A 26,558-nucleotide genomic window follows, 5' to 3' on the forward strand; every position below is an offset into this window, starting at 1 on the left:
GTGTTAGACATTTTAACCCTGGGAAACAGATGCTCCCTGTCCATTCTTTCTCTGCCTCTCATAATTTTATAATCCTCAATCAGATTTCTCCCCAGCCTCCGCTGCTCCAGAGAAAAACAACCCAAGTTTGTGTAAGTCAGGCAGCAGCCCGTGTTTTTTTTTAAATCTAGGAATCACACAGCTTTGAGAATGCACTGTCTTTATAATCTTGAACATAGTGTGAGACCTCTCAGTCTAAACCTGAGAAGTATTCAAATGTACAACTTTGGAACTAAGTGAAGAAAACTTATTGGCTGTATTTATTTACCAATGGAATCACCCACCCTGACCACGCTTCAGGGGTTTGTTGACGAATGATATGTTGCAACAACGTGTCGTCACTAAAAGTAAAATGCTGCAGATGCGGGAAATGTGACATTAAAGCAGAAAATCCTGAAAGACTGCCCAGTGTGGGCGACGCATTAATGTGTCAGGGCACTGGTATTGTTTAACGTACTTGGGGATACGGCCTAGTTCCCCCATTTCATCGTCGTCTCATCATGGGACAATTTACAATGACCAATTAACCTGCCAACCATTTCTGCACCGTGGGAGGAACCCGGAGCACCCGGGGAAAATCGCATGCGGTGACGGGGAGACCGTACCGACTCCTGGCAGGCGCAGCGGCGGGAACAGAACCCGCGTCGAGTAATACTGTACAGAGTGGGGGCGCCGCGCCCTTTTCTGAGACCCTTGTCCTGGGACTGTAGCACCACATTCACGGCATGTCCTGTGTTATCCCGTGGTCTGAAGGACCCTCCACCTGTTGCAAATTTTAAAAGGCAATGCTTTTAGAAATGTCACCGATCCCCGTGGCATGGTGCGAGTGGAACTGAATCGCTCCCGAGCGCCGCAGAGGTGCAACAGTAAAGGTCCCATTACTCCGGAAAACCCAGAGCTGGAGAAACGCTAGCCTAGGGATTCTGCAGATGCTGGAAATCTTGAGCAACTCACGCAAAATGCCGGAGGAACTCAACAGGTCAGGTAGCATCTACAGAGGGAAATAAACAGTCGAGGTTTCCCTCTGTAGCTGTCGTCTAACCTGCTGGGTTCCTCCAACATTTTGTGTTGTCGCCCAAGTAACGTCGAATGGCAACGAGGAAGAGAGCCCGCTGAAAGCCGTTCACCAGAATTGCAATCCTGATCAGAAGAGGATTTCCCTCTTTCTTTCTCGCACTCTCTTTTACCACACATAAGGCCGGACGGCCCATTCAGTTGGTGCTAGCTCTCCCAGCAATCCCACCCGCCACCCTATTCTGGCTTGTGTTCCCATCGCTCACACTCGGGCGAACTTTAACCAATCAACGCCCCGACCCGCGCGCCCTCCGGGGTGCAGGAAGATGCGCGAGCGCGCGCCTCCGGGGGGAAACTCGCACGGTCACGGCGAGGGCGGGCAAACTCTACACGGACAGCGCCGGAGGTCGCAGGGTTGAACTGGTATTGCTGGCTTGGTTTGAACCATCACTAGGTAATTCAATTTTAAATGTTAAAAAAAAACTGTTTACCGGGGTTCAGTTCCCAGTTTCCACCCAAATTTCATTAGTCTCTTTCCCTCCACATGTTGTCTGACTTGCTGAGTGATTGCAATATCTTGTCTTATTTTTTACAATGTTTGGCTTTTGCATCTCAAACCATAACATATAGACTATTTGTTGACAAGAGAGATTACGTGGAAACTATTAACACTGCTTAATGTTTTGACCCCACACGCGTGCATTCAGCATTGATTTCGAGGGACGAGGGAGTAAATAAGACGGACAGACGCCGAGGATGGTTGTATGTAACTTAATGTATTTCGGGTTTCCAGCTTTGTGGCCGCCTGTAAGCAGACAAATCTCAAGGTTGTATAATTTGATAATAATACTTTGAATCTTTGAAAACACATATAATTTGTTTTTTTTTAATGTTGCTGCAGAGCTCAAATTTGACAACATATGTCAGTGATTCTGGGGCTAACGAAGAATAGGGACATCAGTTGTCGGTGTCTGTGTATTTAAGGTTCTTCCCCCCTCCCCCTCTGTAAACGACTAGCTTGAAAGCGATAGTAGCCCAGCGGGCCATACTCGGACCGTGGGCGCCGGTCGAACCACTAGCGCGGTTTAGGAAGCGTGCGTGCCGCGGACCGTCAGTGTTAACGAGGCGAGAGGACTTTTGCAGGTGACAGTTCGCCGTGACCTTGCCTGCAGGTTGTCACTGAAATCACACACTCGGGGAAAGGTCGTGGGGGTGCGGGGTGGGTGGGTGTTTGCTCGTGAGGATTTGCAGCGGAGTCGGTGATCGCCACCGACGTTCGAAACACACACACACACAAACACACACACACACACACACTTACACACACACACATACACATACATATACACACACACACATACACATACATACGCACACACACATATACACATACACACACGCACGCACACAGATACAAAACGAAGCGAATCGCAGCAGTCGCCGGCATCTCCTCGCACTGTACCGTTTACGACCTGAAGAGCTGCAAGGTAGGACAATTATCGCGGTTTAACCGCCAAGTGTAGAAGTCACTGACTTCTCCCCCGTCATTACAGGTACCATTCTTTAAAATTTGGACTAAGTTCCGAACAATTTTGATGTTATAAGCAATAATAATTCAGCAATGTCAATACGATCGATATTACCATAACCTTTGCAATTAGCATTTGATTATGTTTATTATTCGGGGATCTAACAAAAAACCTTCTGGTTCTAGAGTTTTAAATCTTCTCTAGTTGAATCTACTTTAAATGCGTTTGTGCTCAATAAAACATTATTTCTAAATACATACGCCAGCTCGTGTATACAAATTGTAGTCATCTTCATATCCTAGCGGCTTGATTTAACGCTGGGAACTTACGCACGCTTTTTAAAGTTTTATTGCTTTCATGCGCGTTTAGCTACAAACTTTTGACTTCGGAACGAGATCGCGTCCATCCAGCGACCGCAGTTTACTCCTTGTTTCAGACCCCCTGGGTCAGTCCGCCAGCTGCTGCCGTCCGTCTCAGGGAGTTTTACGTGCGGAAACAACGCGATTTCTTTTCTCTCTCTCTTTGCGTCCGCCGAGGGTGCGATCTGGGCAGCGACACTCGGCGAAGCTCTGCCCTGCGCGCCTCAGGTGGAGCGCAGCGTGTTCGGCGAGTTTGCGCGCTGTTCTCGGTCGCTGTCTCCATTTCCACCCGCAGCACTCCGCGTTGACAAGCGCTTCTATCCTCACTTCGCCTCTCCGACTTGCTCTCATCACCCCAGTTGGTCGAACTTCCCGCTCCACTCGGAAGACAGAAGACACCCCCTCGGCGGTTCGGACAGCATCGGCAGAGCGAAGGAACAGCCAACATTTCGGAGCAATGCCTTCTCTACCCACGGGTGCGGCCCGATTTCCCGAGCGTCCTGTCTGTATTGAACGTTCCCAACAATACCCGGCTTTTCTGTTTGTCTGTCAGTTCCTTATCTGGTCCTGCCTAGAGCGGAGTTTTTCCCTGTTTTACCCCGCCGTCGCTCTCCCTCTCTCGCCCGGTTACCGCTGCCCCTCTCCCGTCTGCATTTGCTTCTCAGAGTCAGAATCAGGTTTATTATCACCGGCATATGTCGTGAAATTTCTTGTCTTTGCGGCAGCAGCACAATGCAGTACATAATAATAGGGAGGAATTACAGTAAGATATATAAAACAGTGACATTAATAGTGCAAAAATAGACATTTTAAAAGTAGTGGGGTAGTGTTCATGGATCCGATGTCCATTCAGAAATCGGATGGCAGAGGGGAAGAAGCTGTTCCTGAATCATTGCGTGTGTGTGTTTGTACCTCCTTCCTGAAGGTAGCAATGACCTGGGTGATGGGGGTCCCGAAAGATGGACTATTTTTGAGGTTTCGCTCATTCCCAGCCGAATGGACGCGGCCCCCGTTCCGCCGGCAGCCTGGAGATCAGGCACTGTCCACTATCCGGGTGAAGCGCCGGTCCCATGTACTGACCTATACAGAGGGACTCATAACGAGTTAAACCGGTGACTTGAGTTGCGCGGGTCGGGGAGAGAAATTATTTCGCGTTAGTCTTTCAGGGACAATGTCGGGTCCACTTCAGACTGCCATTAGAAGAAATCCGGGAGTCTGTACCCAGTACGTGTTCAATTGACCTGCCATGAGTGCATTTAATCTGTTCGCTGATATGATGTTGCGTTGACAGCAAAACCAGCATTATTTTTCACCGCAGACTGCCCCGCGTCAGTATCCATGCAGCGGCAATTCACGCAGGAGGTCCGGAGTCACATTCGCGTGACGCCGGAGAAAGCGAATGGGGCTGACGCGGCAAATACCGTCGCGGCCACACTGCGGCAGCGGCGTATGGTTCTGATCCCGACCTCCGGTGCTGTCCGCGTGGAGTCCGCGCGTTCTCCCTGTGACGGTGAGGGGTTCTCCCAAAGAGACGTGCGGATTGCAGGAGGTGTAAATCTGTAACTGTAATTGTCTGCAAATTTAAAGGCACAAGAAATTCCGCTGATGCGGAGTAGCACACACGCAAAATGTTGGGGAAACTCAGCAGATCAGGGGGGCACCTGTGGAGAGCAGGAAACAGCCCTGATGACAGATCGTGGCCCGGAACGTTCGCGTTTATTCCTTTCCATGGATGCTGCCTGGCCTGCTGAGTTCCTCCAGCACACTTTCTTGGTGGTCGATTTCGTGTCCGTTTAACGGTCGCGACACGAACTCAGTGAATGGAAAGGTTCCGTGAAATTTTCTTGAAGGACTAGACAATGCAGCGAGTTCACGGTCGCTGATAGTTTTCTTTTAAATTCAAAGTTTATGGAATTCATCATCGTCATGACCACGATTGTTCTTGACAAATTTTTCTACAGAAGTTCTTTGCCATCGCCTTCTTCTGGGTAATGTCTTTACAAGACGGGCGACCCCAGCCATTATCAATGCTCTTCAGAGATTGTCTGCCCGTAGTCAGCGGTCGCATAACCGGGACTGGTGATACGCACCGGCTGCTCATAGGACGGGCTCCCATGGCTTCACATGACCCTGATCGGGGGACTAAGCAGGCGATACACCTCACCCAAGGGTGACCTGTAGGCTAGCGGAGGGAAGGAGCGCTTTATAGGGACGTATCTCACCCCGCCACCCGATTGAATTAGCTGAACACAAATACCGCTGAGATGGGGCATACAGTGTGTCCTGGTAAAAAGTTCGGGCCTCTGTTGATCCTGCAATTTAATCAACGTGCTGTCACACGTGAATCACTGCAGTCCCCCGAGAGTCCGTGTTTCGTTGGAGGGAATCGGTTTAAAACGTTGCAGCGGGGATTGGTTGAAGTTACCGGACCACGGTACGGGGTGACAGACCAACCGGAGCATCTTGGAACAGATTTAAGCGCCCGAAGTTTCCAGCGCTGTCCCTATGAACCCCATCTCCGGTTGCCTTTATTCTGACATTCTTCAGGGCTGCCTCACGGCGGCCTTGTTGATCTACTTATTTTACTGAACGCGGAACAGTCCTTCCCGGCCCCCGAGCCGCGCCGCCCGGCAACCCACCGATTTAACCCTAGCCTAATCACCGAACAATTTAGAACAATTAACCTACTAACTAGTACATTTTTGGACTGTGTGAGGAAACCGGAGCACCCGGAGGAAGCACACGCGGTCACGGGAAGGAACGTACAACGTTGCCTACAAAAGACGTAGGAATTGAACTCCGACACCTCCCTCCCCCACCTCCAGCTGTATTAACATCGCGCTAATGTACCAGTAATATCTCAAAATCTTCCACACTAACACACAGTACACTGGCCATTGCCATCTCTGTCGCCTTTTCAACGTCTAGAAACCCGCAGAACATCACTCATCTCATTATATGGATCTATCTACATGGAGCACGGTCATAGGAAAGCAGCATCCATCATCAGAGATCCCCACCACCCAGGCCGTGCTCTCTTCTCGCTGCTGCCATCAGGTAGAAGGTACAAGAGCCTCAGGACTCACACCACCGGGTTCAAGAACAGTTACTACCCCTCAACCATCAGGCTCTTGAACAAAAGGGGATAACTACACTCACTTGCCATTGAGATAGAAACATAGAAAATAGGTGCAGGAGTAGGCCATTCGGCCCTTCGAGCCTGCACCACCATTCAGTACGACCATGGCTGATCATCCAACTCAGAACCCTGTACCTGCCTTCTCTCCATACTCCCTGATCCCTTTAGCCACAAGGGCCGTATCTAACTCCGTCTTAAATATAGCCAATGAACTGGCCTCAACTGTTTCCCGTGGCAGAGAATTCCACAAATTCACCACTCTCTGTGTGAAGAAGTTTTTCCTCAACTTGGTCCTAAAAGGCTTCCCCTTTATCCTCAAACTGTGACCCCTCGTTCTGGACTTCTCCAACATCGGGAACAATCTTCCTGCATCTAGCCTGTCCAATCCCTTTAGGATTTTATACGTTTCAATAAGATCCCCCCTCAATCTTCTAAATTCCAGAGAGTACAAGCCTAGTCGATCCAGTCTTTCATCATATGAAAGTCCTGCCATCCCAGGAATCAATCGCAACACGATCTCACTTTAAGGTCTCTTTATCTTGTTATTTCATGTTCTCATTATTTATTACTGATCATTTATATTTTATATTTCACAGTTTGTTGTCTTCTGCACTCTGGTTGATCTTTCATTGACCCTGTTATCGTTAATAGTCTATGCATTATTGAGTATGCCCGCAAGAAAATGAATCCCAGGGTTGTACATGGTGACTTATATATTCTTTGATAATAACTTTTACTTTGAACTTTTCCCAAAACTTGAACTTTGAACTTTCCCCATGATTTGAACTTTGAACTTCTAAATTTTTTTCCATAACTTGAACTTTTACTTTGAACTTTTCCCAAAACTTGAACTTTGAACTTTTCCCATGATTTGAACTTTGAACTTTTGAATTTTTTCCATAACTTGAACTTAATCAGTGTACATCAGCTGTCCAGGTCCTGAACTTTGGAATTCTGTCCCAAACATTCCTCTCTCTCTGCAACACTTTTTCCTTTATTAAAACCTCCTATTGTATAATCTACCTCTTCGTGGCCTTGCATCTCACTGCCTGCCTGTGCATTATTTTCTCCTGTAACTGTAACACTTTATTCGGCAATCTGTTATTGTTTTATCTTTATAAAATTCGAATCAGAATCAGGTTTATTATCACTGACACAGGTCGTGATACTTGTTCAAAGACCATAACATATAGGAGCAGAATGAGGCCATCTGGCCCGTCAAGTCTACTCTGTCACCTCATCATGGCTGATCCATTTTCCCCCCTCGGCCCCAGTCCCCTGCCTTTGCGGCAGCAGTAAAGTGCAAGAATTAAAATTACTACAAGTAACATAAGATGCATGAACAGTGGTGTGAAAGAGGAATAGTGAGGTAATAACACACACAAAATCCCGCAGGAGCTCAGCAGGTTAGGCAGCATCTATGGACATGAATAAACAGTCAAAGGTCAGGGCCAAGACTTTTCTTCAGGACTGGAAAGGAATGGGGAAGATGAAAAGTGGGGGGAGCTAGAAGGTGTAAGGTGAAGCCAGGTGGGTGGAAAAGGTAAAGGCCAGGAGAGTAAGGAATCTGATAAGAGAGGAGAGTGGACCATAGGAGAAAGGAAAAGAGGAGGAGCTCCAAGGGGAGGTGACAGGCAAGCAAGAAGAGATAAGGGGCCAGAGTGGGGGATAGAAGAAGAGAGAAAGAAAAGGGATTTTTTTTTTACCAGAATGAGAAATTGATATTCATTCCATCAGGTTGGGGGCTATCCAAATGGAATATAAGGTGTTGCTCCTCCAACATCAGGGTGGCCTCATCTAGGCACAAGTTGAGGCAATGGACCGACATGTTGGAACAGGAATGGGGACTGGAGCAGGGGTGCTCAATGAAGCGATCCTCCCCATTTGCCACGGATCTCACCCATGCCTCGGGAGCACCGGGCACAATAGATGGCCCCAGCAGATTCACAAGCGAAGCATTGCCTCACTTGGAAGGACTGTTTGGGGCCCTGAATGGAGGTGAGGGAGGAAGTGTATGGGCAGGTGTCGAACTGATGATGATTTCAGGCAAAATAAACCATGAAGTGTACAATGTTCAAATCACTGGAGCAAGTAAACAATTATGCAGGAAGTGTTTTAAAAATAATTATTAACATACAGTCTCTTCAGGTTTCTTAGAGAGGATAAGCCAGTGGTTAACTCAGATAGTTCCTTTGGGATGTTGGTATGCAGTAGAAGTGGAAAAAATGCCGTTTCTTTGCCTGTTTAGGAACAATATATGATTGGAAACAATGGCGACTGCATTGGGTCAGAGTTAGAAGTGTAAAAGATTTTCATTTCTGTAGCACCTTTCACATCCTCAAGCATTCAGCAGTAAATTATGTTCTTTGTAAACACCCTCAGTGGCCAGTTTATTCAGTACCTCCTGTACCCAATAAAGTGGCCACTGAGTGTATGTTCATAGCCTTCTGCTCCTCTAGCCCATCCACTTCAAGGTTCAACGTGTTGTGTGTTCAGAGATGCTCTTCTGCACACCACTGTTATAACGTGTGGTATTTGAGTTACAGTTGCCTTCCTGTCAGCTTGAACCAGTCTGACCACTCTCCTCTGACCTCTCTCATTAACAAGGTATTGTTGTCTACAGAACTGCCGTTCACCAGATTTTTCACACCATTCTCTGTAAACTCTAGAAACATTGTGTGTGAAAATCCCAGGTGATCAGCAGTCTCTGAGATACTCAAACCACCCCATCTGGCACCGGCAATTATTCCACAGTCAAAGTAATTTAGATCACATTTCTTCCCCATTCTGATGTTTGATCTGAACAACTGAACCTCTTGACCGTGTCTGCATGCTTTTATGCATTGAGTTTCTGCCACAGGATTGGCTGATTAGATATTTGCATTAACGAGCAGGTGTACAGGTCTACCTAATTAAGTGGCCACTGAGTGTACTTCCATTTTCCCTCATGCACATTTATAGCTTTCTCTTTATGGGCTCTAAATCAAACAACGACAGATCCATGAAAGTATAAACACATAAGAAAAAGCTTCATGTTGACTCGGATGTTGAACAAGATAATGGCTGTCCTAGCTATATTTATTACCACTAACATGTCTTGAACTTTGTTGTTCTGCGGTAACAGTACAGTGCAGGACATAAAAATTACTGTAAGTCACTAAAAATAAACTGATAATACAAAGGACGTGTTCTTGGACCATTCAGAAATCTGATGATGGAAGGGAGAAAATGCTCAGTGTGGGTCTTCAGGTGCCCGTACTGTACCTCCTCCCCAAAGATAGTAAGGTGAAGAGGATATGTCCCGGAAGGTGAGGATCTTTAATGATGGATGCCTCCTTTTTGAGATAGCACCTCCTGAAGATAGCAGGGAGCATTGTGCCCAGGACGGAGCCGGCTACGTCTACAACCCTCTATTGCCGTTTGCAATTCTGCACCTCAACACCACAATGCTAGTCTGTATCCCACTGAGCCCCTTTTGCACCCTCATGTCCACTCATCTGCCCATCAGTTTCAGAAGCAAACTTGGAATAATCACGCTTGTCTCCTCAGTCGAATCCTTGCCATAGAATTTCAACATTTGGGGCGCAAGCACCAACCCTTGCTGTTGCTCAATGGTCATCATCACTATGTGTCTTGAGGCTTTATAAGGCCTCACCTGGAGTATTGTGAGCAGTTGTGGGCCCCTGATCTAAGAAAGGATGTGCCGACACTGGAGAGGCTTCAATGGAGGCTCATGAAAATAATTCCAGGATTGAATGGCTTGTCATCTGAAGAATGTTTGATGGCTCTGGGCTTTTACTCACTGGAGTTCATGAGAATGAGAAGTGACCTAAAAGAAACCTGCTGAGTATTGGATGGCTTCAATAGAGTAGATGTGGAGATGTTTCCTATGGTGGGAGAGTCTAAGACCAGAGGACACAGAACAGAGGGGCGTCCTTTTAGAACGGAGAGGATAAGAGGAATTTTTTTAGCCAGAGAGTGGTGAACTTTTGGAATTCATTGCCACAGGTGGCTGTGGGTATATTTAAGATAGAGGTTGATTCTTAATTGGTCAGGGCATAAAGGGATATGAGGAGAAGGCAGGAGTTTGGGGCTGAGAGGGAAAATGGATCAGCAATGAAGACTTGAAGGGCCAAATGGCCTAATTCTGCTCCATTTCTTACTGTCACATGGTCTTTATGTGTACTGCTGGATGACGTGGGTAGTCAGGGTCTTTCCATGACCATGGTTTCTCTTGGCAATTTTTTCTACAGAAGTGGTTTGCCATTGCCTTTACAAGACGGGTGGCCCCAGCCATTATCAATACTCTTCAGACGTTGTCTGCCTGGTATCAGTGGTCACATATCCCGGACTTGTGATCTGCACCAGCTGCTCTGCTCTCATGGTTTCTCATGACCCTGATTGCGGAGGGCTAAGCAGGTTACCTTGCCCAAGGGTGGCCAGCAGAATAGCGGGTGGTGGGGGTGGGGAGGAGGACCTTACACCTCCTTTGGTAGAGACCTGTCCCCACCCGCCACCCAGTTACTCACTAGTTGCCCTCAGTGTGAAAGGATCTTGGGGTCCAAGTCCGTGGATCCCTGAAAGTGGCCACGTAGCATGCCTGCCTTCAAGGGTCTGGGCAATGAGTATAAGAGTAAGGAAGTTATGTTGCAGCTGTATAAAACTTGTTTTAGGATCATTGTTGGCCATACTGCATGGAGGATGTGGAGGCTTTGGAAAGGGGTGATGAAAAGCTCCACCAGGATTAGAGGGTGTGAGCCATCAGGAGAGGTGCGACCAAGCCGAATTATTTCCACAGGTGCATGGAATGCTGAAGGAAGGCCTGATAGGAAATTGTGAGATACACAGATATGGTAGACAGAGCCTTCTTCCCAGAGTAGAAATGTGAAATTATCTAATAAAGGCATTGGAGATGGTCCACAGAAGGTTCCTGGGAGGAAAACAGGGTTGAGAGGGATAATAAATCAGCCATGATGGACTGGTAGAGTAGACTCAATGGACTGAATGGCCAAATCCCACTCCTATGTCTTATGGTCTTATGGAAATATTAGAGGACATGCATTTTAAGTCTGGGCCATTTTTTTCTCAGATAGTACTGTGCAAATATCTTAAGCATATATACAGGATATAGCTCGGGTGCCTAAGACTTTGGACAGTATTCTATTTGTCAACATGGAGCGGAGAGTGAGTTTGTAAACCCGGTGGGAGCAAGGGGCGTTGGGAATGGTGAGGGTGGACCGTCCCGGGAGGGGTGTGGGGCAGGTGGCAGAGGAGTGCCGAGATGAGGAGTGGCAAGAGTGGAGACACACCCACCCCTGAGACACCAGGCAAGGTCATTTGATTCCAAAAAATTGGTTTATTGATCAGTACAGAACGTTTCTCTGGTGCTTCCCTCTCTCTTCCCCTTTTCCCAACTATGATTCCCCTCTCCCTGCCCCCTTCCCACTCTCAGTCCACAATAGAGACCCAGATCAGAATCAGGTTTATCATCACTCACATATGTCATGAAATTTGTTTTCTTTTTGCGACAGCAGTATAGTATAATACATAAAATTACTACAGTACTGTGCAAAAGTCTTAGGTGCCCTAGCTATCTATATATCTGCCTAAGACTTTTGCACAGTTGAGTAGAGAGCGGTGGGGGCCTGGGACAAACTGCCATGGGTGGTGATGGAGGCAGATATGATGGAGGCATTTAAGAGGCTATCAGCCAGGTGCATGCAGGGAATGGCATGATACAGACCACGTACAGGCAGAAGTTAGTTTCTGCCCATTGCGCTGTTGGTGTTTCGGGCCGCAATGAAGGTCTTCCATCTCTGTTGGTGTCTTGATGGCATGGGTGACTCTACCAATGGTCAAGACATAAGGTCCTGACTCCAGCCAACATAGCTCTCCAGGTCATTGAGGCACACAAGCGTCCAAACTCTACGACAAGGTTGTAGTCCTCTTGGAGGACAGGCAGTGTCTTTACAAGATGGGTGACCTCAGCCATTATCAATACTCTTCAGAGATTGTCTGCCTGGTGTCAGTGGTCACATAACCAGGACTCGTGACCTGCACCGGCTGCTCGTATGACCATCCACCACCTGTTCCTGTGGTTTCACGTGACCCTGATCAGGGGGCTAAGCAAGGTGCTACACCTTGCCCGAGGGTGACCTGCAGGCTAGCGGAGGGAAGTACAATTATTAACAGTTATTAGTAATTAATGAGATAACAAGCCAGTTATCAGAAGAGTAGAATCAGAATCAGGTTTATTTTCACCGGCATGTGACATGGAATTTGTTAACTTAGCAGCAGCAGCAGTTCAATGCCATATATAATCTAGCTGAGAGAGAGAGAGAAAAAAATAAATAAAATAAAACATAATAATAATAAATAAACAAGTAAATCAATTACATATATTGAATAGATTTTTTTAAACGTGCAAAAACAGAAATACTGTATATTAAGAAAAAGTGAGGTAGTATCAATGCCCGTTTAGGAATTGGATGGCAGAGGGGAAGAAGCTGTTCCTGAATCGCTGAGTGTGTGCCTTCAGGCTTCTGTACCTCCTTCTTGATGGTAACAGTGAGAAAAGGGCATGCCCTGGATGCTGGAGGTCCTTAATAACAGACGCTGCCTTTCTGACACAGCATAATCCGACAAATTATTAATAATGCTCACCAAAAGTGTAAACGTTCTTCGATAATGTATTAGGATAATGGCCACCAGAAAGTTGCCCACAAACTTAGATTGCCAAAAGATTACTTCCCATTGGTCTACTGCACCCCACGGTACCCTGCCACTCACTGCGTAAGATCTACTGTAGTCAGTCCTCCCAAAGTGCAACCAAGCTTCTAGAAAATAGAGGATTGCTGAAAAATTCACTGAACATGTATATAGGTGATTACCTCCTCTAACAGCCAAGGATTATGCTCATTGCTTACTAGACTCTGGGAATTGGCTCAGTGCTTTGTCTTGATCGGAGGATGAACTCACAAAATAGTTGCTCAAACAGCTCTCCTACCCCTTGACGGAGTTTCAGGAATGTCTTCCTGCTGTCCTGTTACTGCAGGTACCACAGTCTGATTTTGTTGGATCCCTGTACCTTTGTGATCCAAAAGTTCTTTGGAAGTCAAGAACGAGGTATTGAACTTGCGTTTGTTTTATTAAAGAGCAAAGAAAGACAAACGAAACAGCAGCCGTGGTTGTCTCATACTCAGGCGAGAGATGACAAATGCCAGTCACAGAGTCAGAGAAAAGTACAGACAGAAGCAGGCCCTTCAGCCCATCTAGTCCATGCTGAACCATTTAAGCTGCCCAGTCTCATCAACCTGTACCTGGACCGTAGCCATCCATACTCCTCCCATCCATATACCTCTCCAAATTCCTCTTAAGTGTTTAAATCGAACCACCACTTGTTCCACTCTCTCACTACCCTCTGAGAGATGAAGTTCCCCCGCACGTTCCCCTTAAACTTTTCACCTTTCACCCTTGACCCATGACCTCTAGTTTGAGTCTCACCCAACCTCAGCACGTGGCCAAGTGGTTAAGGTGTTTGTCTAGTGATCTGAAGGTCGCTAGTTCGAGCCTCAGCTGTGGCAGCGTGTTTGTGCCCTTGAGCAAGGCACTTAACCACACATTGCTCTAGTCTGTGTGAGGAGTGGCGCCCCACAGAGGCTTCCGATCTGCGCCTTGTAAGGCATGAAAATGCCCGACGCAGGCCTCTCATGGTCTGAGTCGACGTTCCCTCCTCCAACCTCAGCAGAAAAAGCCCACCTGCATTTATCCAATCTACACCTGTCATAATTTTGAATACTTTTTATCAAATCTCCCCTCAGGCTAATATGTTCAGGGAATAAAGTTCTAACCTATTCAATCTTTCCTTATAACTCAGGTCCTGCAATCCTGGCAATTTCCCCTGTAATCTTTCAAACTTATTTACGTATTTCCTCTCGGAGGATGACCAGAACTGCACACACAATTCTCCAAATTAGGCCCCAGCAATGTCTTATACAACTTCAATATAGATAGATTAAGAAGACCCGTAGTCCTCTTTTATTGTCATTTAGTAATGTATGCATTAAGAAATGATACATTATTTCCTCCAGTGTGATATCACAAAACACAGGACAAACCAAGACTGAAAAAACTGACAAAACCACATAATTATAACATATAGTTACAACAGTGCAACAATACCATAACTTGATGAAGAAGTCTGTGAGCACAGTAAAAGTTCAAAATCTCTCAAATGTCCCACATCTCACGCAGACGGGAGAAGGAAGAAAAACTCTCCCTGCCATGCCGACCACAATCCGACTCTGAGTCATCCGAAAACTTGGAGCTCTGATCAGCTCTCCGACACCGAGTACTGAGCGCCATCTCTGTCCGAATGATTTGACCTCCTTCTCGTTCGCCAAAAGCAGGCAAGGCCAGGGATTTGAGCCCAATATAACATCCCAACTCCTGTACTCAGTACTTTGATCTGTGCCAAAAACGTTCTTTACCACCCTGTCTACCTGTGATGCCACTTTCATTAAATTAGGAACCTATATTCCTAGATCCCTTTGTTCCACAGTACTCTTCAGTGCCCGACTGTTCACTGTAGAAAGCCCACCCTGGTTGGTCTTACCAAAGTACAACCAAGCTTCTGGAAAAATATAAAATTACTGGAAAATTCACTGAACATGTATATAGGTGAATATATAAAAATACAGGCAAGCATAGGAAAGTTAAACTACAAGGAAAATACGAGACAAATAACAACGCTACACCTTAACTAACCAATTATACACCCCTTCAGTAGTGGTGTTAGTGCTTCAGATCTCCAAGTGCAAATCTCTGCAATGCTCTACATAGATATCTCCAGCTTTCAGATTCGGTCTCCTCTAAGGCAGCAGTTGCTTCCATTGTTTCTTAGGAATTTTCTGGTGGAGAGTGATCCCAGGATCATTAAGGTTTAATGTCAAATGCACACTTGAAGCTCCTTAAGATATTTAATTACAAGTTACTGTTATTATCCATGACCTCTAGATAATGCATTGCAGCAATTGGAATCTCAGGGCCCTCAGGCAATGGTAAAACACACACGGGTTGCCAAAACTGGCAAGAAACGCTACAAAACTTTCTCGTCCTTCATAAAAGCGTGAGGCACAAAAGCCTATGAAATTCTATTTAGTACATCTGGGCAATTACAAATAAAACAAAATAATTCCTCTCTTGCACTTTCAATCTCACTCCCTGGGAAAAAAAAAATGCAATCCAGTTTGGTCTCGAATTGGCCAGCACCATTCTCATCTCCAGCTCCAAGAGAATTCCGTTCCATTTACCCATCTGTTGTGAAGTATACAAATCTTTTATTATCATCGGTCTTTTTAAAAATTCGGCTGTTTTCTCTTTTTAAAAAAAATTTGATGGTCTTTTTTCAACGAATTCTTTTAGAGGTTTCTTTGCTTTGTGGCTGCCTGTAAGGAGACAAATCTCAAGGTTGTTTACTGTACAGGTATTTTGCTAAGAAATGTACTTTCAACTGTGCACTTTCAAATCTGTGTCCCATAAATACAAGAGGTTCTGTGGATGCTCGACACATAAAAAACAGCGGAGGAACTCAAAAAGTCAGGCAGCATCTATGGAAAGGGATAACCGGTCAACGTTTCGGGCCAAGAGGGTCTTGTCCAGAAAGGTTGACTGTTTATCCCTTTCCATAGAAGCCGCCTGGCCTGCTCAGTCCCTCCAGCATTTTGTATGTGTTACTGTAAATCTGTGCCCTGTTTTAAGCCAATCACACTGCTATGTTGTTACCCACAAAGGATGCTTATTCATTCCCCCACCTCTTCTTTGCCTTGTTTTCAGAATCCAAGTTGATACTCCCAGTGTCGCTGACTTTGCCATGAACAAATGCATTTTGCTATCAGTTCTCATAACCCAGGGGTTACTTCACTATGCACTCAGTGGCCACTTTGTTAGGAACAGCTGCTCATTAATGCGGATAGCCAATCAGCCAATCATTTGGCAGCAGCTCAGCATATGAAAGCATGCGGACGTGCTCAGGAGGTTCAGTTGTTGTTCAGAGCAAGCACCAGAATGGGAAAGAAATGTGACCTAAGTGATCTGAAATGATCGTTGGCGCCAGATGGGGTGGTTTGAGTATCTCACAAATTGCTGATTTCCTAGGATTTTCATGCACGATTGTCTCTAGAGTTTACAGAGAATAGTGCAAACCACTCCCCTCCCCCAAAAAGACATCCAGAGAGCAACAGTTCTGCGGGCAAAAAAAAATCTTGTTAATGAGAGAGTTCTCAGGAGAGTGGCCAGGCTGGTTCAAATTGACAGTAACTCAAATAAACATACCGTGCATTACAATAGCGGCGTGCAAAAGAGCATCTCTTCTTTTTGCACTACTTACTAAATTTTTTGAAGAGGTAACGAAGAAGGTGGACCAGAGTAATGTAGTGAATATAATGTACTAGACTGGCCAAGGCCTTTGGAAAAGGGCCTCATACTATGAATAACATAAGAGTGCAGGAGACTTCAATAGGATAGACAACTGGCATGAGTGCTAGGCTCAAGAGACAGAACAGAAGGAAAGGAAAGAGTTGTCTTTCCAGAGTGGCAGGAGGTGAAACTGGAGAAAATCTGCCGATGCTGGAAATCTAAACCACACACGCAAAATGCCGGAGGAACTCAGCAGGCCAGGCAACACCTATGGAAAAGAGTAAACAGTCTGTGCTTCGGGCCGAGACTCTTCATCAGGAGTCATGATGAAAGGTCTCAGCCTGAAATGTCGACTGTTTACTCTTGGAGGTGACTGCTGGGACTAATCTAGCTCTCAATTTTACTGATATCTTCATGTGCCTGCTGTCTTGCATAAGCTATGTGTGCTTTGTGCTGTGTGTGACTATTGGTCCTATGTTTAGTACCTTGGCCTGGTGTAATACTGTTTCGTTAGGCTGTATTCATGGGTATTCATGTATGGTTGAATGACAATTAAATTTGGAAAGGGAAAAAGGAAATTGCCTTTTTAAACTCACGAGAGAGCATAGGCCATCAACCTTATGCTGTTGACGTTTCTGTAGCAGGCAATTTCTCTTTTACGAGGTCGAGTTGCTAGCTCGACGCTCAACCCAGCACGGATGGAGAGCGTGCCTGGGGAGCCGGCTGGGTTCAAACCTGGGAGCCTTCGCTCCGAAGTCCGGCGCTGATGCCACTACGCCATCACTAGCCGGCCAATTAAATTTGATTTGAATTATATTAACAATTCAGACCAGATTCAAAACCACAATTTCTAAATTTGACCGTAATAGCAAGTTGGGAAGGATCATCATGGCTAAGATCTGTAAAATCAAGAAGGTATTAATAAACCTAAGGATTGGGACTATCAGTGCATCCAAAATGCTGGAGGAACTTGGCAGGCCAGGTAGCATCTGTGGAGGGAAATGAACAGTCAATATTTCGGACTGAGACCCTTCATCAGGCTGGAGAGGAAGGGGGTAGAAGCCAGAATAAAAGGGGAGGGGGACATAGCACGAGCTGGCAGTTGATAGACGGTCCAGTTGAGACGCAGAAGGCAGGAGGGTGGGGGGGGGGTTGAAAGGGAATAACGTGAGAAGCTGGGAGGTGATATGTGGAGAAGGCAAAGGACTGAAGAAGAAGGAACACACACAACATGCTGGAGGAACTCAGCAGGATAGGCAGGTTGGAAGTGAATAGATAATCGTTGTTTCAGACTGAGACGCTTCTTCAGAACTGAGAGGGAAGGGGGAAGATGACAGAATAAAAAGGTGTAGGGAGGGGGAAGGAGGCAGGTGCAGCCAGGTCGGCCGGAAAGGTCAAGGGCTAGAGAGGAAGGAATCTGATAGGAAAGGAGAGTGGACCATTGGAGAAAGGGAAGGAGGAGGGGACCTAGGGGGGAGTAAAAGGCAGGTGAGAAGAGCTAAAGGGTCAGAGTGTGGAGTAGAGGAAGGGGGTTGAAATTTGTTTACCAGGAGAAATTGACATTCATGCCATCAGGTTGGTGGCTAACCAGATGAAATGGAAGATATTACTCCTCCACCCTGAGAATATTGTTGTGTACCATTCACCTAGATCTTCTAACATACAGAAACAAACTGCAACAAATTCAGAGTGGCTCACATTATTAATGCATTTATTATTTTACTTGCAATAGGAGGTATACTTCTAGCCATGCATCATCCGGAAAAATAGCCTCAATCTTTTGTTTCAACCAAAGCACTTTTATACGTTTTACAGAGTACAGTAATTATGTTGTTTCATTCCATTACATTCCTCTTTTATCTCATTCTGACATTTGTTCTTCAGAAGCTCTATTCTGTTTCCCTCTGTTGTCAAAAAAACCACCCCCCCCAGCCATGAAACAAATCTCCATAAAAAGATAGCTTCCTATCATAAAATGCACATGGACTTGTAAGCTTCCTATCTGAACCAACAAAACACCTTGGGATTACGTAGGTTCCATCGTGTTCACATGATACTTTTGCAAAAGTTACAAACTCATAAAGACTTTGGGGTTACGGATATATTTCCACAGATTGAGAGGAGAAGGCAGTTATCCATGGAACAAAGGGGAGGGGGTGGGGAACCAGAGGGAGGAAGGTGATGAGGATGGGCAAGTTGTGAGGTGGGGTGTGGAAGGGGAAAGAGAAGGGGTGAGGGGGTCACAGAGGGGAGTGGAAGCTTGATGTAGCGAAGTGCGAGTTGTTATCTTACAACAAGAAAAAAATTAAGTCTCAGTTATTTTGGAAAATAACATGGGCTTGAAGAGTGAAGCAATAGCTTCAATGGTTCCAGTTAATATCAGAGAATGTATTAGATTAGATTATGAGGACACGCAGTCCTCTTTTATTGTCATTTAATAATGCATGCATTAAGAAATGATACAATATTCCTCCAGTGTGATATCATAGAAACACAGGACAGACCAAGACTGAAAAACTGACAAAAACCACATAATTATAACATATAGTTACAACAGTGCAACAATACCATAACTTGATGAAGAACAGGCCATGGGCCCAGTAAAAAAGTTCAAAGTCTCTCGAAAGTCCCACATCTCACGCAGACGGGAGAAGGAAGAAAACTCTCCCTGCCATGCCCGACCACAGTCTCAATCTGAGTCGTCCGAAAACTTCGAGCTCCGATCAGCCCTCCGACACCGAGTACCGAGCACCATCTCTGCCGAACGCTTCGACCCCAGCCCCGGTCGCCAGCAGCAGGCAAAGCTGGGGATTTTGGGGCCTTCCCGCCGGAGATTCTCGATCGCACAGTAGCAGCGGCAGCAAACCGGGCATTTCAGAAATTTCTCCAGATGTTCCTCCGTGCTTCTCACGGCTGTCTCCATCAAATCAGAATTGTGCACGACATCCTACTTACAAATACGATATCATTTCACCGGAGCGCTCTGCGCGCTGCGTCAGGCCACCATCTTCTCCTCCCGTATGCAGTATACACCCTGAAATTCTTACTCTTCACAGACATCCACGAAACAGAAGAGAACCCCAAAGAATGAGTGACAGTAAAAACATTAGAACCCCCAAACCCCCCTCACTCCCCCAAGCATAAACATCAACCCTCCCCCACTTATTTCAGCACCCACCACCCACCAAGCAAGCAATAGCAATGTCCCCAGGGGAAATCATGATCTGCAGTACAGAAAAACTAATCGCTCACTGTACGAATGTAATGCAAGTTAAAAATGTCTCGTCCTTTTTACAAAATTGAGAAATAATAAAGTTTCATTAAGTTTTCATTGAATCTTGAAATATTAGAGGCAGTTGTGGTTATAATGAGAATATGGAGGCTTTGGCAAGGATACAGAAATGTCTTACAAGTAGAATGGTTGGTTATACCAGTCAACAGAGGTTTAACAGACTAAATCAGAATCAGATTTATTATCACTGATTTGTAGGATGTGCAATTTGTTGTTTTTGTGCTGCAGTAAAGTGCACGGGCATAAAATTATTATAAATTACAAAAATAAATAAATATTGCAGATGAAAGGAATAGTGAGGTAGTGTTCATGGGTTCATGAACAGGGTAAAAATCTGATGATTTTATTTATTTATTTGGTTATTTGTTTACTGAGATACAGCATGGAATAGGCCCTTACGTCCCCTCCAGCTGTGCCAACCAGCAATCCCCTGATTTAACCCTAGCTGAATCACGGGACAGTTTACCAATAACAATTAACCTATCAAGCCGGTACATCTTTGGACTGTGGGAGGAAACTGGAGCACCCTGAGGAAACCCACGCAATCATGGGGAAAATGTACAAACTCCTTGTGGACTGGGTCACTAGTATTGTAAAGCGTGATGCTCACCAATACGCTACCATGCCACCCAGTGATGGGGGTGAATATGTTGTTCCTGAACCATTGAGTGTGTGTCTTCAGGCTTCTGTACCATCTTCCCAATGGTAGTAACGAGAAGGTGGTATGTCCTGGTTTGTGAGGGTCCTCTGTGATAGATGCCACCTCATTGACGATGTCCTTAATGGTGGAGTCCATTCTCACGTACAGATGCGAGACGTGGACACTCACCAAGACTATGCGAAAGATGGTTGCTATACACAAATGCTCCAGATGGCTCTTGATGTGAGTTGGCAACAGCACATGACGAACGTCGAGCTCTATAACCACCTACCGATGCTCACCACTAAAATCAAGGCGAGAAGACTGCAACTAGTGGGGCACTGTCTACGCCACCCCGAGCTACCTGCCAGCCTAGTCATAAAATGGGAGCCCAAGCACGGGACGATGAACCCTGGGTGCCCTCCCAAGACTATGGTCAACACGCTCCTAGAAGACAGCGGCGCGGCTAATATAGATGAACTGAACACACTGATGAGGGAGAGGGGGAAGTGGAGAGTCCGTCATCGTGCCCGACGCCAGCCCCCTAAGCCTGAGTCGATGCAGTAGTAGCAGTAGTTGACGGTGGAGAACTTTGTGCCCCTGATGGAGCTGGCTGAGTTTTCTTTCCTCTTTAAAGACTGAATCTCTTTTCACTTGAAAAGTGGCATCTGGGTCAGTATTTAAAGTTATGAAAGGCTTTTTGTACATGGAGAGAGCTCCTTATCCAGTATCTCTTCCTTCCAGTAGTTAGGGAGATTGGGTAAGGAACTCAGAAGGAATGACCCTTCTGGATGGAGTGATTGGAACATGGAGTAAATGAGGTAAGTTACTTAGATTCTTGCAAGGCGATGCTGAATAAACCTCTTACTCATGGTAGCAAGACCAGGGAGCTGATTGTTGACTCCAGGAGGAGGAAACTGGAGGTCCCTGAGCCAGTCCTCATCGGGGGGATCAGAGCTGGAGAGGGTCAGCCACTTTAAATTGCTTGGTGTTATCATTTCAGAGTATCTGTCCTGGGCCCGGTATGTAAGTGCAATTACCAAGAAAGGACGGCAGCACCTCTACTTTCTTAGAAGTTCGCAAAGATTTGGCATGACATCCAAAACTTTGACAAACTTCTATTGATACGTGGTGGAGAGTATATTGACTGGCTGCATCAGAGCCTGATACAGAAACACCAATGCCTTTGAATGGAAAACCCTACAAAACGTTGGATACAGACCAGTCCGTCATGACTAAAGCCCTTCCCATCATTGACCACATCTACATGAAGTGTTGTCGCAGGAAAGGAGCATTCATCATCAGGGACCCCCACCAGCCACGTCATGGTCTCTTCTCACCGCTGCCATCAGGAAGAAGGTACAGGAGCCTCAGGACTCACACAACCAGGTTCAGGAACAGTTATTACCCCTCAACCATCAGGCTCTTGAACAAAAGGGGATAACTTCACTCAACTTCATTTGCCCCATCACTGAACTGTTCCCACAACCTGTGGACTCACTTTCAAGGACTTTTCATCTCACGCTTTTGATATTTATTACATATTTATTTGTCCTGAAGTCTTGAAGAAGAAGGGTCTCAGCTCATAACGTTGACCATCTATGTATTTCCATGGATGCTGCCTGACCTTCTGAGTTCCTCCAATATTTTGTGTGTGTTGCTTTGGATTTCCAGAATCTACAGTCTTTCCCTCATTGATTATTGTCATCACACCTTTTTTAATACTTATAGTATTTGCACATTGGTTGTCCGCCCTTTTGGGTGGGGTCCTCCATTGATTCTATTATGGTTATTGCATTTACTGAGTATGCCCGCAAGAAAATGAATCTCAGGGTAGTATATGGTGACACATATGTACTTCGATGAAGTATTTACTTTGACCTTTGAACTTTGATGAAAGTGGGAACAGAGGATTGTATTCATTGACTTGGAAAGATGACATATCATGATTTGGAGGTGCGGAATAGCTTGTCGAACATGACAGACCTGGGCAGCATATTTTGCCTACCGCTGAACACAGTGCCATGCTATAGGTCATTAAAAGTCACGTACGCTCATTGGCCACTTTATTAGATACCTCATGAACCTAATAAAGTGGCCACTGAATCTATGCTCGTGGTCTTCTGCTGCTGTAGCCCATCACTTCAAAGTTCGACGTTCAGAGATGCTCTCCTGCACACCACTGTTGTCACACGTGGTTATTTGAGTTACTGTTACCTTCCTGTCAGCCTGAGCCAGTCCGGCCATTCTCCCCTGACCGCTGTCATTAACAAGGCATTTTTGCCCACAGAACTGCCGCTTACTAGATGTTGTTTGTTTTTAACATCATTCTATACTAACTCTGATAATCCCAGGAGATCAGCAATTTCTAAAATATTCAAACCACCAATCATTCCAAGGTCAAAGTCACTTAGGTTACATTTCTTCCCCCTTCTGATGTCTGGTCTGAACAACAGCTGGACCTCTTGACCGTGTCTGCTTGCTTTTACTCTTTGCTTTGCTGCCACATGATTGGCTGATTAGGTATTTGCATTAATGAGCAGGTGCACAGGTGTTCCTAATAAAGTGGCCACTGACTGTACAGACCTGATAGGGTAAGTATAGTCAGATCTCTTCCCCTAAGGACACCAGTAAACCAGATGGGATTTGACAGCAACCCAGTATTTTCATGGTCATTATTCTATTAACTGGCACAAAATGTTTATTCCATATTTAATCTCCCCACCTGCTGTGGCAAATTCCAATCTCATGCCTCCAGATCAATTTGTACAGGCCTTCAGAAAAGCAACAGGCCCACCACATATTCTTGATATTACTTAGCTCGCCTGCATGTTATCAAGTCATCCTGAGTTGCTTCAAAGCTAACATGAAGCCATAAAGATGTAATTGTAAATTTAAAGCCCAATTGCGATCACGGTCCGTCTCGGTGGGATAGCTACTGCACAGACTCGAAGTAAGCTGCACAGGATTGTAAACTTAGTCGGCTCCATCTTGGACACTGGCCTCCGTAGTATCCAGGACATCTTCAAGGCACGGTGCCTCTGGAAGGCAGCGTCCATCATTAAGGAACTCCACCACCCAGGACATACCCTCTTCTCACTGCTACCATCAGGGAGGTACAGAAGCCTGAAGGCACACACTCAGCGACTCAGGAACAACTTCTTCCCCTCTGCCATCCGATTTCTGAATGGACATTGAACCCGTGGTCACTACCTCCCTACTTCTTTATATTTCCTTTTTTTTTGAATTACTTATTTAATTTAGATATTTAATATATATCTACTTGTCGAAATTCACAGGTTTTTTTCCTCTATCACCATGTTCTGCATTGAACTGCTGCCACAAAGTTAACAAATTTCACGGCACATGCCAGTGATATTAAACCTGATTCTGGTATATTTTCTCAAGAGTCAGCACTGCCTTAGCCTCCTAGCTTCATGGGCAGTCAATGCACAGTCCTTTCCAAGATTGGACTCAGCCCTGTCATAAACAAGAAAACTTTGGCAGTTTAAGGAAATATTTCTGCAAGCATAATAGAATAATTTTCGAGGTAATACTCTTGGATCGACAACAGAAGGTGACTGTGGCCAGCTTTTCTGTAATAAGATCACTTGATTGTTAAGTGCAGTTTTGGAAATTGGTTACAGTCTCTGGGCATTAGGATGCTGGCGGTTATCTGCACAGAGCACTTGTTGTTTGTCTTAGTGAACTTAATAATACCACAAAGCTCACATATCTAATGGAGCTGCTGTGCTTTATCAGGATATTTTGTGTACATGTTCTGCGCGCAGACAAAATAATTGTGACTTTCAAATTATCAAGACACATCAGAGATTCTAGGGTGATTTCCTGTTGGAAGGAACCTCTTCAGCTGGTGCTAAACATACACGGCTCTCCAAACACTGAAAGTAATAAGACAAAGGGCAGAGATAATCTTAAGGGAAGTTAGATAAATACTGGATGGAGAAAGTTCAAAGTTTAAAGTTCAAAGTAAATTTATTATCAAAGTATATATATATGTCACCATTTACAACCCTAAATTCATTATCTTGCGGGCATACTCAATAAAACTATGATAAAATCAATCAAGGACCACACCAACTTGACATTCAACCAGTGTGCAAAAGACAAAAAACTGTGCAAGTACAAACCAAAAGAAATAATAATAATAATAAATAAATGAACAATAAAGGAAAGGTACGTCGGATCTGGAGTTTCTCCGGTTAACAGGCAACTTCCCTCCACGCCTCTCTGACGTAGTGGGGAACCGCTTACGAGGCAAGTTACAGCAGTGGTTTGCCATTGCCTTCTGCCGGGTGAGTTTCCAAAGAGATCACTCAGCTCGTAACCCAGCACGGATGGAAAGCGTGCAGGGGAGCCGGCTGGATTCGAACCTGGGACCTTTCGTCCTGAAGTCCGACACTGATGCCACTACGCCACCAGCCGGGTTGTAAATGAACAATAAATATCAAAAAACATGACATGAAGAGTCTTTGAAAACGAGATCATTGGTTGTGGGAACATTTCAGTGACGGGGCAAGTGAAGTTGAGTGAAGTTGTCCCCTTTGGCTCACGAGCCTGATGGCTGAGGGGTAATAACTGCTCCTGAACCTGGTGGTGCGAGTCCTGAGGTTCCTGTACCTTCTTCCTGATGGCAGCAGCGAGAAGAGAGCATGTCCTGGGTGGTGGGGGTCTCCGTTGAAAGGAATGGAAAGAATTGAAAGTGTAATGAGAAGAAAGATGTAGGAGGGAATTTGCTAGGACACCCTTACTTAAGCCAAATGGCCTGGTTACATGGCAGTTCTGTATACAAAGTTAACATTACTAATTAAGTTTTTATTTCAGGCCAAATATTATTGATCGAACATCTTAATGGGTTTATTTCTTGCCTCTGTCTGTAAGGAGTTTGTACTTTCTCCCTGTGGGTGCTCCGGTTTCTCCCACATTTTAAAGACATATGGGTTAGGGTTAGGAAGTTGTGGGCATGTTCTGTTGGCACTGGATGCATAGCGACACTTTCAGGCTGCCTCCAGCACACCCTCGGACTGTGTTGGTCACTCGTGTGTATATATAACTAGGGTGCCTAAGGCTTTTACACAGTACTGTATTTGTCGACGAGGAGTTTGTATATATGGCGCGAGCAAAAGATGTTGGGAATGGCGGGGGTGGAGCACCGCGGAAGGGGTGTGGGACAGGTGGCAGAGAAGGAGTGTCGAGGTGGGGGATGGTCCAGGTAGAGACATACCCACCCCCGAGACACCAGGCAAGGTGATTTAATTTCAAACCACTGGTTTATTGATCATTACAGAATGTCTCTCTGGAGCTTCTCGCTCCCTCCCCTCTCCCTTCCCCTTTTCCCAACCATGATTCCCCTTTCCCTGCCTCCTTCCCACTCTCAGCCCACAAGAGACCCAGATCAGAATCAGGTTTATCATCACTCACATGTGTCAAGAAATTTGTTTTGTTTTGCAGCAGAAGTACAGTGCAATACATAAAATTACTACAGTACCGTGCAAAATTCTTAGGCACCGTAGATATATGTATATTTGCCTAAGACCTCTGCACATCGATGTACATGTGGCAAATAAAGCTAATTTTTAATAATAGAAGAACATCAGAATTAGAAGTGGAAGGAGGTCGTGTCTCCCCTTCAGCCTGCCAATGTCCTGGCTAATCCTGTGGATCAGTCACTCTCCTCCCCGTCCTCAGTCCTCATCCCCACTTATTGTTCAGCAGCCCACCAGTCTCAGCCTCGGTGATACTCAGCCGCTGAGTATCCACCTCCCTTAGAGGTAGCGAGTGCCCGAGATTCCCAGTCCTCTTTCTGAAGGCGTTCCTGTGTGGGTGGAGTCTGAGAGGGGGAGCAGCAGGAAGCTCCAGGAACTTGGACCCGGAATGTTGAGGGAATACAGTCAAGAGCTGAAACCCACACAGGGCAGTGAATAACTGGGGTCTTACACCCTCGCCTTCTAGACCACAGAAACTTCGTGAGGATCTACTCAAGATGACTTGCTAAGGTGCTGAATTTTGCCTTCTAGGTGGCGCAGAGTGGCCATCGTATTCTGAAGCCTTTTCAACAAACAGATATGCTGAGGTGAGTGAGGAGGAAAGTTACTTTGGTCTATCTTCC

At 45.6% G+C, this 26,558-nt stretch overlaps 1 protein-coding gene across 12 annotated transcripts in view; it reads left to right on the plus strand.

Moving 5' to 3' along the window:
- Positions 1-1,410: 1,410 nt before the first annotated feature.
- The window catches only part of LOC134352667 (gremlin-1-like), a 130,901-nt gene continuing 105,753 nt past the window's right edge, over positions 1,411-26,558 (plus strand). The window contains exons 1-2 of one of the 12 annotated variants that reach the window (XM_063060028.1): positions 1,411-1,507; positions 26,467-26,522. In XM_063060028.1, coding sequence (XP_062916098.1) covers positions 26,515-26,522 — 8 coding nt within the window. In that variant the 5' untranslated portion in view covers positions 1,411-1,507; positions 26,467-26,514. Of the gene's footprint in view, positions 1,508-1,801; positions 1,881-2,101; positions 2,226-2,321; positions 2,607-2,734; positions 3,418-26,466; positions 26,523-26,558 lie in introns of those variants that run through there. The other 11 variants (XM_063060030.1, XM_063060029.1, XM_063060025.1 and 8 more) reach the window with 11 other exon arrangements.

Source organism: Mobula hypostoma, chromosome 10, assembly GCF_963921235.1.
Source record: "Mobula hypostoma chromosome 10, sMobHyp1.1, whole genome shotgun sequence".
Classification (NCBI taxonomy): Eukaryota; Metazoa; Chordata; class Chondrichthyes; order Myliobatiformes; family Myliobatidae; genus Mobula; species Mobula hypostoma.